The 13,857-nt window shown below is 41.9% G+C and overlaps 1 protein-coding gene across 1 annotated transcript in view; it reads right to left on the bottom strand.

Moving 5' to 3' along the window:
* Nucleotides 1-1,555: 1,555 nt before the first annotated feature.
* SKOR2 (SKI family transcriptional corepressor 2) overlaps nucleotides 1,556-13,857 on the bottom strand; it is a 102,886-nt gene continuing 90,584 nt past the window's right edge. Inside the window, exons 10-12 of the mRNA XM_042447861.1 lie at nucleotides 12,852-12,919; nucleotides 8,057-8,122; nucleotides 1,556-1,794 (exon numbers count right to left, since the gene is read on the bottom strand). Coding sequence (XP_042303795.1) covers nucleotides 8,060-8,122; nucleotides 12,852-12,919 — 131 coding nt within the window. The 3' untranslated portion in view covers nucleotides 1,556-1,794; nucleotides 8,057-8,059. The remainder of the gene's footprint in view (nucleotides 1,795-8,056; nucleotides 8,123-12,851; nucleotides 12,920-13,857) is intronic.

Genomic DNA, 13,857 nt, shown 5'->3' with positions numbered 1-13,857 from the left:
AACCAAGTGACTGTGTGTTTTTATTGGGGACATTTGGCTAGGAGAGGAGTGGAGCTAGTTGAGTTTTCCTGCTTGCCTCATATTCCGCTGTGTGAACTTTGCTAGTAAGATTAAACAATCTTGCTTACTTTCCTGAGTTTCAAACGATCCTCAAGAAAGAACTACATTTCCCAACAGTATTAATGAGTTAAGCCGTTAATATGAAAGACTGCAAATGATGGCTGAAAATGCTTTCAGCTGATGGATGAAAGCTCTTTTCTGTCAGCTGCAGTGTGAAAGTGATTTGTGTCGTCATTCTCGCTCGTGCTTCCCTGCCGGGACAAGTGTGAAAGTCCTTCCCGCGATCAGGTGGGAAGGATGAGATATGGACAGGACAGTGACATCCTGTACCTAATGTGATCAACTCCACACATACGTTTCTTTGGAATAGCTGATTTATGGGCTGCATTAGAGCACTGATCTATTAGAGCACTGATCTATGCTTAATTGTGAACATTATGAGTGGGGAGAAAGATATTTAGGGTACTTTTAGCTCTTCCCCATGTATACTCAGAAGGAATCTGGGTATGGATACTGGGTCACCATGACTAGTCAGAGTGGAAGCACTCTGTATGAGTGTGCATGTGTGTGAAAGAAACAGAGGGAGGGATGTTTCTATGTTAAACAGTGTAGGGGAAGGGCCCTTCAGCCTGTATATAAGGTAAATTGTCTCTCTGGGGGGCTTCTAGGATTTGCAGCTCCCCTTTTGGCACAGAGAAAGAGCAGCATGGGGAGCATGAAGGAGGCGAGGGACAGACAAATAGTCTTAGGGAGACACATGAAGCCCTAGGGCTGCACTTTTTTCCATCCTATATTTCAGTCAGAAGCATAATCAACACAGCTTCCTCCCATCCAAGGAGACAGGTTAGGCAAATACACGCAACAACTGAATGGCAGGAAAGCACCAACTATTGCATCATATAGTTTTTTGTTTTTATTATAGACTTCTTTTTATCCACATGAATGTTAAAGAAACTGCAACAGAGTTAAATACCTTTTTTAAATCTCAGTGGTTATATTTTTTTTAATTACACTCAATAATAAATTGTAAAATATTTCCAGAAGAGTACAATCTTCATTCATACAGCAGGCAAAATACCAGGAGAAGAATGGGCAGAGTCTGGGAAAGGGTGAGGAGCTGGGATTGGCATGGGGTGGAGTGCGCATATGGGGATCCTTGAAGTTTCCAGTTTGCTTTTAGAAAGCCCTGGATATGGCTAATGCTCTTCCATCAGTACATCTTGATGTAATCTTGCCCATGTTTTTTTTCTTTTCTGAATCACATTCCTCTCCAGAAATGAATCACTCTTCAAAAGCGAAACAGCATAACTATAAAATGCTTTTCATGGCATAGGACTGGGAAGTGCCAGGGAGTTCTTTGCATGGGCGTATCCACACAACCAGGTCAAAAGCCTTTTCACAGTTTCTATCAAGTTCAGGAGTCCTTCTATAAACACCAAACCAAACTTTGGTACCACCAAAAAGATCCAAGACAAGCATTCTTGAATTTGTTCCGTTCGCCCCTTTTTTGTTTTTTTTTTAAATTAATAAATGGCTGCTACATTCTAATTTACATGGGTTGTCCATGAAGCTTTGAGGTCACTTGTCCTTAGGTTTAGTGGAACCTGATTTGTTTGTTTGTATTTTTTTTGTTTCTTTGTTTTAATACCCAAAGCCCTTCCATTTTCAGTCTTTAGGTAAGTCTGAATTCAGAGTGATGGGTGGTATTTTACAAGACCTTCCGATGCACCTAGTCTAAGGAGAAAGAAAAGAAAACATTACCAACTCTGAGCCCACTAATTGGATAAGGCTATATACATCTTAGCAAATAAATTAAATTATATTGTTTCGGAAGACACTTCAGCTCCAGTCTAACATTGAAGTCATTCAACTCAAGTGTAATTGCATTCATATTTGGACTGCATGTCCCAGTCTTCCTCACCACAGGCGGGGGCTGCTGGGAGTTCCAGTCCAACAACATTTGGAAGGCTGTGCAATTTCCAGCCTTGTCATAGTCTTTAGTCCAGATGTGGCTGCACTTCATTTCCAACAAGGGCAGCTTCCTTTACTGTTCCTGAGAAAAGTGGATTAGTTTAGGTAAGACAACCTAAACCCACAGCAATCTCCCCAACATACCAGCATCATCACTGCCTGCTTCCAGCATCTATCACCTGGGGTGGCTGGTCAGAGAGAGGACTTTTCTAAAGAGTTACTTTGGCAACTAGTTACTTTTTGCAGCAATGAGCTTTCTTCTGTCAAGCCCATAGCTGTAATCTGCTACTTTTCAATGGAACTGGAACATGTTTTTAACCTCTCACTCATTATTGGGTGTGTGTTACTCAGTTTGAGCAACAAAAAGGGAAAGGAAGGAGGAAGGGTCAAATCAGAGGTTGCCTAGTACTACAGCTAGGAAAGATTTTTATTTGTAACTTCTTTTGCATTTTCCCAGAATTTCCAAAGTGCAATATGTGAATTGGCCATTTGGGGGAATGAGAAATGTTCAAATGACACAAGAGTAGTAGTAGTAGTGGTAACTCGTTAGTAACAAGTAACCTGTTGAATTATCTTTCTGGACTGTGGTAGCAGTTACAGGCAATGACCTGTTAAGGGATAAGACAAATGAGTGATCAATTAATTTCTTTTAAAAGAACATGAAGCCTACCTGTAACTTGAGGTACTTTGAATGGGCATCTGTGAATGTACACATATGAGTTATCCTGCACCTGTGCAGAGCCATTTGGAAACCTCTAGAGCTAAGCAGAGTGTTTTGGAAGGAGCTCCATCCCTCCCCATGAGAAAATGTGGAATAACATACACACACACACACACACACACACACACTCCTGTACACTGCAGAGAAGCCAAGTTAACCACAAAGGGAAATTATTATTATTATTATTATTATTATTATTATTATTATTATTATTATTAAACATATGCCAAGGGGAAGAGAGCATGTTGTGTGAGTTCATAGATGACCATTCAAAGAACCTGGCCTCTGTGACTCATACAAATTATGTCCAGCATGCTATCAGAGGAGGAGCAATGTTAGTTGCAAACAGAAGAAAGAACAGCAGTACCACAGGAAGCATCCTGCCTTACTGTCACATTTACAAAACAGTGCTTGACAGATGTCAGTGGTTCTGCCCAAGTTGCTGCTTTGCAAATGTTGCAGACACATTGTGGGGAAAGGCAGTAGACTCTGAGAGTGATCTAGCTGAGTGCTTCCTGAATGGTTGTGGCAGGATCTTTTTATCTAGATGATAGGATAGTGTCGCAACCCATGGAGATGAAATTGGAAGACCTTTCTGCAGATCCCCATAATATACAACGAGGTGGAGTGAGGACTGAAAGTTAATCCTCACTCCATTTAGTCTTCTCCAAATAAAAAGCCAAGGCCCTCTGCATATCCAGTGTGTGACACATGTGTTCTTCATCTTTTGGTGAGCATGAAAAGAACACTGGCAATGCAGCATCTTGAAAGATGTGAAATGATGTAATGTCTTTGGATAGAAAGGAGAGATCTGGATGGTGAATAACTTTGTCTTTACTGAATTGGAGGAAAGGTAGATCTGACTGCAGGGCTTCCAGCTCACTAAACACATGTTATAGTTACTAAGAATATTGTTTTTCGGGAGAGAAGATGGATGGCACATGTTATCAAAGGTTCAAAGGCCTTGCCCATGAGCTCAGTCTGGACTAGCTATAGATGGACCAAATGGTGGCCTCTGAAGGTGAGGTGTGTGGCATAATTGCCATCAAACAAATCTTAATGGAGACCAAACAGTTGTTGTTTTGAGAGAGATATGTTACAATTTCCAAAACATGGACCACTTGTACAATCCTCCCTCTTTATACACAGGGGATCCGTTCTGGACTCACCCATGTATGGGAAAAATAGTGTATGCTCAAGCCCCATAGGAAAGAATTAGGCATGTGTGCATGGCAACACACAGGGTGCATGGCGCAGATATGCGCCTCATTACTTCTAATGGGGCTTGCCTTCCGCATAAGCTCAAAGCCGTGGAAGGCAAGTCTGCCTATGAGGAGGGCTGACTGTATGAACAAGAGTCTAGGTGTCTAGGAAAGAAAATAAATGTCTTTACTTACTGAGACAAAACCTATGCATAGTTGGTTTTCTTGCCACTGTAATGATGGCTTCTACATGCCCTGAGAATACAGAGTAGTGTTTTCTAAACTTTGGTTCTCTAGACTTCAACTCTCAGAAGTCCCAGCCAGCTTGGCCAACAGTTATATGAGTGTGTATTCCTGCATGGGGGGGGGAACCTAAGGAAAAGAGTGGGACTGCTCCAGGCAAGTATGGAGGGGAGTGCACAAGGCTCCAACCAACACTTTCTGCTTAGCTCTAGGAGTTTCTGAATGGCTCCACTCAGGTACAGAATAACCTACATATGTGAATCACAGACACCACAAAGAAGAAATAACATTTCATGCTCTGTTTACAGTAGGTCTGGCCCTTGCAGCAGTATCTATAAAGCCAAGAATCCCAGATTTACTGATTTGTGGCTCACAGAAGAGTCACACTGGCCTCCAAAGCTGCTTTGTCTTTTTGGCTGGGGCTTACAGAGAACCGGAAACTGCTTCTAAAAACTACAGCTTGGCTACTTTGGTTAATCATTTAAGTGAATACTAATTTCAGAATAGCACTGCAGTTTGCTTTACAAAAAAATTCTCCATTGACATTTCAAGACAAAAAACACAGCATGAGAAATGTGTCCCCAGTGCTGTTTACACTCTATGCATGCCTAAGCACCAGGTTCTTTTCTTCAACCTTCATATTTGACTTATTTGCTTATTATTTATTTGTTTTATTTATATTGTATCTTTGTCCCAGAATGGGACTCAAGGAGACTTGTGGATGCTGGGGCCTTCTGTTCTTTTTGGATAGGGGTGAGCAACTGTGGAGGTTCTGCAGGCCAACTGACTGCCCCAGAGACCCTTTAGAGGCCAGATAAAAATGTCGAAAAGCTCAAAGAAAAAAGCCAAGGAAGTGTCTAGAAGTCCATGCTTAGACTTTAGTCCTATTATTAGTCCTGATGAGAGTAGACCAATTGAATTACTGGGATTTACCTACATATTGACTAACCATTCAACAATTGATTGAATAGGTTTACTTTACTTGGGACTAGCCAACAACAGTGGGCCTTATCACACATGAAACTGGAACTCCAATCTGGAGCCCTTGCATAGCAAGGGGGAAGCAGGGTCACTTCGAATCCAAGACAATTCACGTGATGTATTAGCACACACAAAGAACGAATTTGTGCTGATTCCTGAGTCAAAGCAGAGCAAGAGCACTTTGAATTACCACACCAGTACATACTATTGGGATTCAACAATTTGAATTGGCACCCTTGTGCATGCTCAGTAGGGTTCTGAACGCATCAAGACCTTTTATGCTTCTGGGGTGAAGAAGGGGGCCACTTCCTGGTTCCACTTTCACATGAATGCAACCCTCACATGAATTGTTCCTGTCATCTAGATCTAAATCTACCCTCCGTTTCATTCCCTTCAACCCTGTCATCTACATCTAAATCTACCCTTCCGAGCACTGGAAGCAAACAGGGCAAAATTGCATCATGGGAAATGTGGGACCTTGGAGGTTTGAGGTGTGTGTGTACCAGGACGGAAGCAAAGTTGCATTCCACACCAGACCAATTTGGAGTGAAATCAAAGTGAGCTTAGAAGCAATTTTTGTGAATTTATTTGTTACTGAATTCACCAAAATGAGGAGTCACTTTGGATTGACTGTGGAAGTGCCTTAGAACAAGTCCCCCATAGAAAGCAATCACGTGAGATAATACATCACGTTTCAGTGTGAATCCGCATGGTTGGACCCACAGTCGCGTCGGAACAGAGCTGCAAAACCCTCCGTGTGGTAAGGCTCAACGGAATCACTAGGGTTGGTGTCACCCAGTGCGGTAACTTGTGGTGTCACCCCCCCATTGACCTCCTCCCATTTCACACCATACAGAATCTTTAGTAATGCTTTTTTGCACTAATATTACTCATAAATTGTAATTCCCAAATAGCACTGAATGTAATGCTAATAGTTGTGACATAAACAACTAGCAGAATTAAAATTATACCTTAAAATTACAATATCATACACACGCCCTAAATATATTTACATATACATAGTGAAGATTTGGTTAAAATGTGATGATTTTAAAGAAAAAATTAAAAGAATAAAAAAAATTCAAAAATTATTTTTTTAAAAAATTAAATTTTGAAATTTTGAAATTTGAATTTCAAAAAATTCTGGGGAATTTCCTTTCTCCTCCCACTGAGCTTCACCCCACTCCCACTATCTCTTAAAGAATATTAAAGGGAAGCAGATGAATCCCACAGCCAAAAGGTAGGTGTTTGAGGAGACATAGTGTCACCCCCTTTAGAGTGTCACCTGGTGTGGTCCACCTAGTGTGGTAACAAGATGCCAGCCTGTGTATAGCCTTGAACAATGTTTACAGTCCGCCTGCCCCATACATGGGCTTCCCATACTCGGACTTGAGGTCATGTGGACGAGAAGCCCCATTTAGATTAATGGTGCGCATGTCCTTGGGGTGCATGTCATACTGCACGCATAAGCGCACCCCAGTCATCTAAATGGGACTTGAGCATGCACGGAATTCACTTTACGCAAGGATGTGTGTCTGCAACAGATCCCCCATGTAAAGCAAATTTTTGTATTTTTGATATTAAAAAGGAATACACATCACATTTCAGATTCCTCCGACCAATTTAAAAGGTAAACTGCTGCTTTTGGATACTTTCAGAAAGGGCAGTTCCCCTTTCTTTGCTTCCCAAAAAGGTGGTTTGTGGATTCTGGAGGGGCCTTGGATGGCTGCATTTTGCCCCAGGGTCCCACTTTGCCCACCTCTGCTTTATGACATAAGAAAAGCCCTCCTGAATCAGAGCATAAAATTTGTTCTGCCTTACCATTAGCAGAATGAGATAGCTGCTTCCAGCATATTACAAAAGGGCAGATAATGTTTTGTTATTATTGTATTTTGTTAACTGCCAGGAATAGGAAGGGACTTTTCTCTCTTTTTTTGCCTTATGTGATGAAATAACTTGGCTGGTCTTGAGTTGACTTGACAAGGGGATGCCATTTGAGGCAGCAAGATCTCTTGGGCTGGTCCTGGTTACATGCATCCATCCTTTCATCTGTCTAATCAAGGCCAGATGAAACCCAGTTGGAGTAGACCCAGTCTATTAATTGTCAAATGGTGAGTCAACACATGGATAAATCCAGTTGATTCAGTGGATCTACTCTTCTTGGGAGTATCAATTGGATTTAGGCTCATAAATCGCTCCATTGCAGTGGTTGATAGGTGTCCACTTTGTACTGCCACTGCTCCTGCCACTCACCCTCTTAAAAGCTTGAAAAAGGTGCTTTCTGAACTAGAATTCCCCAACTTTACTAAACTAGAGCACCATGCTGTACTGAGTGGTGGATTCTGACAGGAGTAATAGACTAAATATTAACTTTTTCAAACTTTTTCTTCCCGCACCCTGCACAGCAGATGCTTGCCTTAAATAAACAGGCAAGCATGCAGTGAATGTTTGAAGGTGGTTTTGGGATACCCCTTTACACTACATTATTTAGACACATACAGAATTGCTAGTTTATCTAGTTTTCTTTGTTAAAAGTTCAGGTCATCCTTCACTGAGGATGCATCTACACCAAAGAAATAATAACAGTTTGACACCACTTTCAGTGTTGTAGCTCCATCCTATGGAATCCTGGCAGTTGTAATTTTACAAGATCTTTAACCTCCTCTGCCAAAGAGTATTGGTGCCTCACAAAACTACAAATCCTAGGCTTCTGTAGAATGGAGGCATGACAGTTAAAGTGGTGTCAAACTGCACTGTTTCTTTCTACAGTGTAGATTCTCCCCCAAAATCTTAACTAAATTTGTATAGTGAATTTAACACCCATTGCACATCAAGCAGCAGTGACAACTGAGTTTATTGTCCATTCACACTATCTCACCTTCTAGCTTTTGCTGAGATGGGCTCCAAGCTTTTCTTTCCTGATCAAGCTTGCTGCATAGGGAATCTGCAAGAGAAAGCCATCAGGTGAAGCTGTGATATCAAAGATAGAACCATTAATAAAGGAAATGTGGTTTCCTTAGTAACTCTTACAGGAACCCTATAAGTTACGCAAGTCTTTTTGCTCCCATGAAAAGGCTGTCACTTTCTGACAGGAGTGGCAGCTGGTGGTTTCTTGTCAATAAGCCACTGAATCCTCTGGATTTTCATGAGAACTTTACAATAATCACAGAATCCATGAGCTGGAAGAGACCCCCAAGGGCTACCCGATCTGACCCCATTCTGCTATGCAGGAATACACAATCAAAGCATGCCAACAGATGGCCATCCAGCCTCTATTTAAAGACCTCCAAAGAAGGTCTAGGGTGACTTGGAGATCTCTCATTCATAGGATCGTCATGGGTCAAAGTCAACTTGAAGACCGTTAGCAACAACAATTCAGAATTCCACAAGTGCAGACATTTAACTTCCCTAAAAGCTTATTGTTAATCCCAACTACTGTAGAGTAGGATCAACAAATCAACAAGATTTACCTATGTGTTGACCCACCACTCAGTAATTCACTCAGGGGGTCAACTCTAATTGGAACTAACCTTCAGGATTTCAGCCATACAGTTGCATATCCTTGGACAGTATAATAATAATAATAATAATACTTTTTATTTATAGACCGCTATTCCGCAATGATCGTAGCAGTGTACAATACAAAAATGCCATACAATACAATACAATACAATCTCTCTCCCTCAAGATGGAGGATGAAGGGAGGGCTTGTCTTCTTCCAGGCAGGCCTGGTGGTGCTAGCCTGCCTCTCTCTCCCTCAAGATGGAGGATGAAGGGAGGGCTTGTCTTCTTCCAGGCAGGCCTGGTGGAGCTGGCCTGCCTCTCTCTCCCTCAAGATGCAACTATTTATCAATGCCTTAAATGCAGAACTTTATTCACTGGGATTTCAGGAACTGCCATTGTGCTTCACCTATTGCACAATTAGACCGTAAGCAGAAACACTGTGTAGGTGTGCAGTTGGTTCACACAATGTTGGTATTCAGAAGAAAGATGCTGTACTGCCACCATCATATAAATGCATGCCTGTAGTTTTAAACTGTTAAAACACAATGTAAGATCTCAGCCAGAATCTTACTCGCACATTTCTTCCAACAAGTAGTTCCCACATCTGCTCTCTGTAGCCCACTTTGTTCGAGAACATAATTTCCTGTGGCAAGGGAAATGCAAGAGAGGCGAAAGACTGTCTTGCCAATTTCCCAATTACTGGGGAAGCCAAGGAAGTCAGTTGTTCAGGAAGTCATAAAAAGAATCTTTAACAAATCCACACGGCTGGCGGACAAAAAGCTGAAAATGAAAGCTATTGATTGAGCATTATTTCAGTGGCAAGCTTTAAACTGCCTTCCTTGCTGGGATGCTGAAGGGTGTAGTAATAAGAGAGAGGCAGAAGAGGGCACTGGGAGACTGATGTTAGAGAAAGAACATTCCAGTTCTTTAACCATCCCTTTGCACCCTCAGAATATCCCAAAGGTATGTGATTGTGTAGGCTGTGTTTCAAGACACTTCTTCAACCAAATGCCCTGGCATGTTCCCATCAGAACTTATATTTATGAAGCCAACTGACCAGGAAAAACAGTTCCTGTGCTTGTAGCAAAACCTTGTAGAAACCAGCTGGTAATGCATTTCACAGCATGAAAACCAAAGTTATTACTGGCTGATGTCTGCAGAGGTGCAGCTGGAGAAGATAGGTCAAAAGTGAACAGACTTTTTAGTTACTTATTGGAACATTCTGAAGCCTTGGACCTTTCTTCCCTTGGGATATTGAAACCTTGGTGTAGGAAGTGCCAAATTCCAGAAACTTGAAGAGCAGAAAATGCTGAGTATCAGGCACTGGTGCACATTGTGCAGGGAAGGGAGTCATAGTTCAGTAGGAAACCAAACAAGTAATAATCACAAAGGATGAAAAGAATATTTGAAAAGATTTCAAAAGTGGTAAACAAAAAACCCACATTTGTTTTAATGTCAAGAATCCCTGACAAGGATCCTGGACTGAGAAGAATTTTCACAATTCATGATTTATTCTGCACAAAATTTGCACTTGGTTGTTTTGTGCAGGAAACAGCATCTTCTGCACAGGAAACAGCATTTTATGTATGGAAATGAAACATTTCCCCATGGGTATTCCATGAGCACAGTGCCACTTCTGGATCCTAGCCAGTCTGTATTTCAGAGCTTGGAAAGCTTACCTTTTGGGGCTACAGTTCCCAAAATCCCCAAGCCATCATGACCACTGACAATGCCAGCTCAGGAATTCTGAGAGATACAGTTGTCAAGTGCATGCTTTCCAAGCTCTGCCTCAATTTTATTCCCTGTCAACAGATAGTATGCTGGCACGTTCTTCAATGGGCAATTTTGGGCTTCCCTCTTCCAAAACAATCACTTTCCCAACTTTTTTTTTTTAGGTATTTCTGCAAAACTTTGATTTTCCTTGAAGATGCTGAGATTGCCTTCTCTGCATGTGGATGATGGGATTTTGGCTATGTAACAATTCATTCTTAGGAAAGCTGCCATTTTTAATACAGTGGGCCCTTGGCTTCCATGGGTTTGGTTCTGTGGATGTTGAATGTTGCAGGTACATCTATTCACACCTCTGCAAATAGCCATAGAATTATTCTGTTTGTCAATCTGTCTGTCTTCTTAGAGTGTACTTTTAACTGGCCAAGATGGGAGGGGCCAGCTGAAATTTTGGTGAATCTAAACTCTTCCTAGTGACCTCTTGTCCTGCCCTAATTTTGCACTTGTGTTCCCAGATTGGAGGATTTTTTGGATTTGGCCTAACAATGACTTGCACATGCTAGCATTTTCAGGGAGGGAATTGAAGCTTGCAAATAGATGTACTCTCTTTTGCCTCACTTCTTCTTCACCTACTTTGTCTCTTCTGCCAGCAGCCCTATGCCAGTAAAGCAGTTCTTTGCTCTGTTGGAAGATCTGTAAAAGCAGTCAGTAGAAGACACTTGGTTTTAATCCTAATTCATTACATTTGGTGCATTCAGAGAACCTGGAATTGTTTTTAAGGTTGTGGGTCGCAATACTAGCAGAAAGTTATTAGTGGCTATTTTGCTTACTGCAGGTACTTGTAGGACAAGAGCAAATCACTTTTCTTATTCATCATCACTGAATTATCCTTAAATATGAAGAGTCTTACAAGGACAACAGCTATTAAGAGAGCCCCCCCCCCGGCATGTATTCAGTTATCTTACATCTAAGTAATTCTGCATAGGATAGATGAGAGCGGCAACTTTTAAATCTAAGAAAGCTCTTGCTGCTAACTTCTTACTTTTTTTTTTTTTTTTTTTTTTTTGAAGAGTCCAAGTAGACCACAAGTTGAACATGAGTCAACAGTGTGATGCAGCAGCTAAAAAGACCAATGCAATTTTAGGCTGCATCAATAAAAGTATAGTGTCTACATCAGGGGATGTAATAGTGCCACTATATTCTGCTCTGGTCAGGCCCCACCTGGAATACTGTGTCCAGTTCTGGGTACCACAATTCAAAAAGGATGTTGAGAAACTGGAGCATGTCCAAAGGAGAGCGACTAAAATGGTGAAGGGTCTGGAAGCCATGCCCTATGAGGAACGACTTAGGGAGCTGGGGATGTTTTAGCCTGGAGAAGAGAAGGTTAAGTGGTGATATGACAGCCCTGTTTAAATATTTGAAAGGATGTCATATTGAGGAGGGAGCAAGCTTGTTTTCTTCTGCTCCAGAGAACAGGACCCGGAACAATGGATGCAAGCTACAGGAAAAGAGATTCCACCTCAACATTAGGAGGAACTTCCTGACAGTGAAGGCTGTTCGACATTGGAACACACTCCCTCAGAGTGTAGTGGAGTCTCCCTCCTTGGAGGTCTTTAAGCAGAGGCTGGATGGCCATCCATTGGGGATGTTTTGATTTGGATTTCCTGCATGGCAGGGGGTTGGACTGGATGGCCCTTGCGGTCTCTTCCAACTCTATGATTCCATGATTCTATGATTCTACTTTCAGGAAGTGTCTAAGATGCTACAAGATCCCTCTGCATTCTGATTTTTATTTGTGTGTGTGTTTGACCATTTAGTATACTTCTGATGTGATGATTCCTCAGAAAGCTCAACTCATAGGCCCAGTTTTGCCAGATCATTTCAGGGAAAGGGGGGCTTAGTCTTTTGGGAGACTCAAACCCAGGGGTAGGCAACCTTTTTGAGCCAGGGGCCGGGTTGCTGTCCCTCAGACAACTGGGGGGCCGAAGCCAAAAAATAAATAATTGTTTTTTTAAAAAACAAAATTAAATAAATAAATAAACCGGGACAAATGTGGGACAAAATTTTCAAATGGAGGACACTTTTTTTAAAAAATGGAGGACACCCAAAAAAAATTTGCTGATTTTTTTAAAAAAATGTTAATATAAATGCATGTTTCGGCGGCTTCTATAGACAATTGCCCCCCTCGCCCGCTGCTTGCCCCCTTGCCTGCCGCTTGCCCCCCCTTGCCCGCCTCCTCCTGATAGGCCAAAGGCCCCACGCCCTCACGCGAGAGGCCAAAGGCTCCGGTGGCAATCGGTGGCAGGACCGGGCGGGGGCCACTCCCAAGGCCTTGGCGGGCCGCATCCGGCCCGTGGGCCGCAGGTTGCCTACCCCTGCTCAAACCTCTCTGATCTGGGAACTGTGAAGCTTAATATTTTCAGTAAAGGAAGATGTCTTACAATTTGTAATTGCTGGACCATTTCTTCTCTGTAGGCCAATTCACGCTTCATCTGATCTTGAAAATTATCTGTGTGGGGAAAAAGAAAGTAAGAGTCGATTAAGAAACTTTTAAAAATATAGGTATACAATTAATGGAAATTCAATTTGCAACAAACAGATAAGCAGCCAAACCATGTGGGTGGTTAATTCTAAAAAATGGTCTGCCTATTTCACCCCTGAGACTATTGCGTTGGTGGAAAAATCAAATATTTTTTACGGAAAGCAGCAAGAGTTAGAACGTTAAACATATACAGTGACAAGATCACAAGCTCTTATGTTTCACAAAGCAAAATTTTTAAATGCCAATTTGAACCTACCAGTAAGGTATGAGAAAGCCCATGTGCATTACAATGCTATATGTGTTCCTCAGGTGTAACACCCAATCAGATGGAGGGCTTACTCTCAATTAAGTATGGCTAGCAGGCTTCTCCAATTTTCAGACCTAAAGATGTATTATACAGAACATATTACTGTCTCCAGGCAACTCTCTCATATTGTCACAATGAGGAAGGAGCAAGCTTGTTTTCCGCTGCTCCAGAGACTAAGACATGGAGCAATGGATTCAAACTACAGGGAAAGAGATCTAACCATTAAGAAGAACTTCCTGACAGTAAGAGCTGTTCAACTGTGAAAAATGCTGCTTCAGAGTGTGGTGGAGTCTCCTTCTTTGGAGGTTTTTAAACAGAGGCTGGATGGCTATCTGTCACAGGGAATGCTGGGATTGTGTCTTTCTGCATGGCAGGGGGTTGGGTTGGATAGCCCTTGGGGTATCTTCCAACTCTATGAATCTATGACTGAGGATGGTTAGAACTGTATTGAGGGCCATAGTGGGGGAAGACTAATGTACAGGAAATTGCCTGTACAGTTTTAAAAAAGAATTACTTCCAGCTGTAGGACAATATCCCTCCCTCCCTCCACTTCAAATCATGCATGGTTGTGTATAATGTATAATGCAACTGTTCCCCA

The sequence above is a fragment of the Sceloporus undulatus genome, chromosome 2 (assembly GCF_019175285.1).
Source record: "Sceloporus undulatus isolate JIND9_A2432 ecotype Alabama chromosome 2, SceUnd_v1.1, whole genome shotgun sequence".
Taxonomy (NCBI): Eukaryota; Metazoa; Chordata; class Lepidosauria; order Squamata; family Phrynosomatidae; genus Sceloporus; species Sceloporus undulatus.
This window is presented reverse-complemented; position numbering and strand designations above follow the sequence as displayed.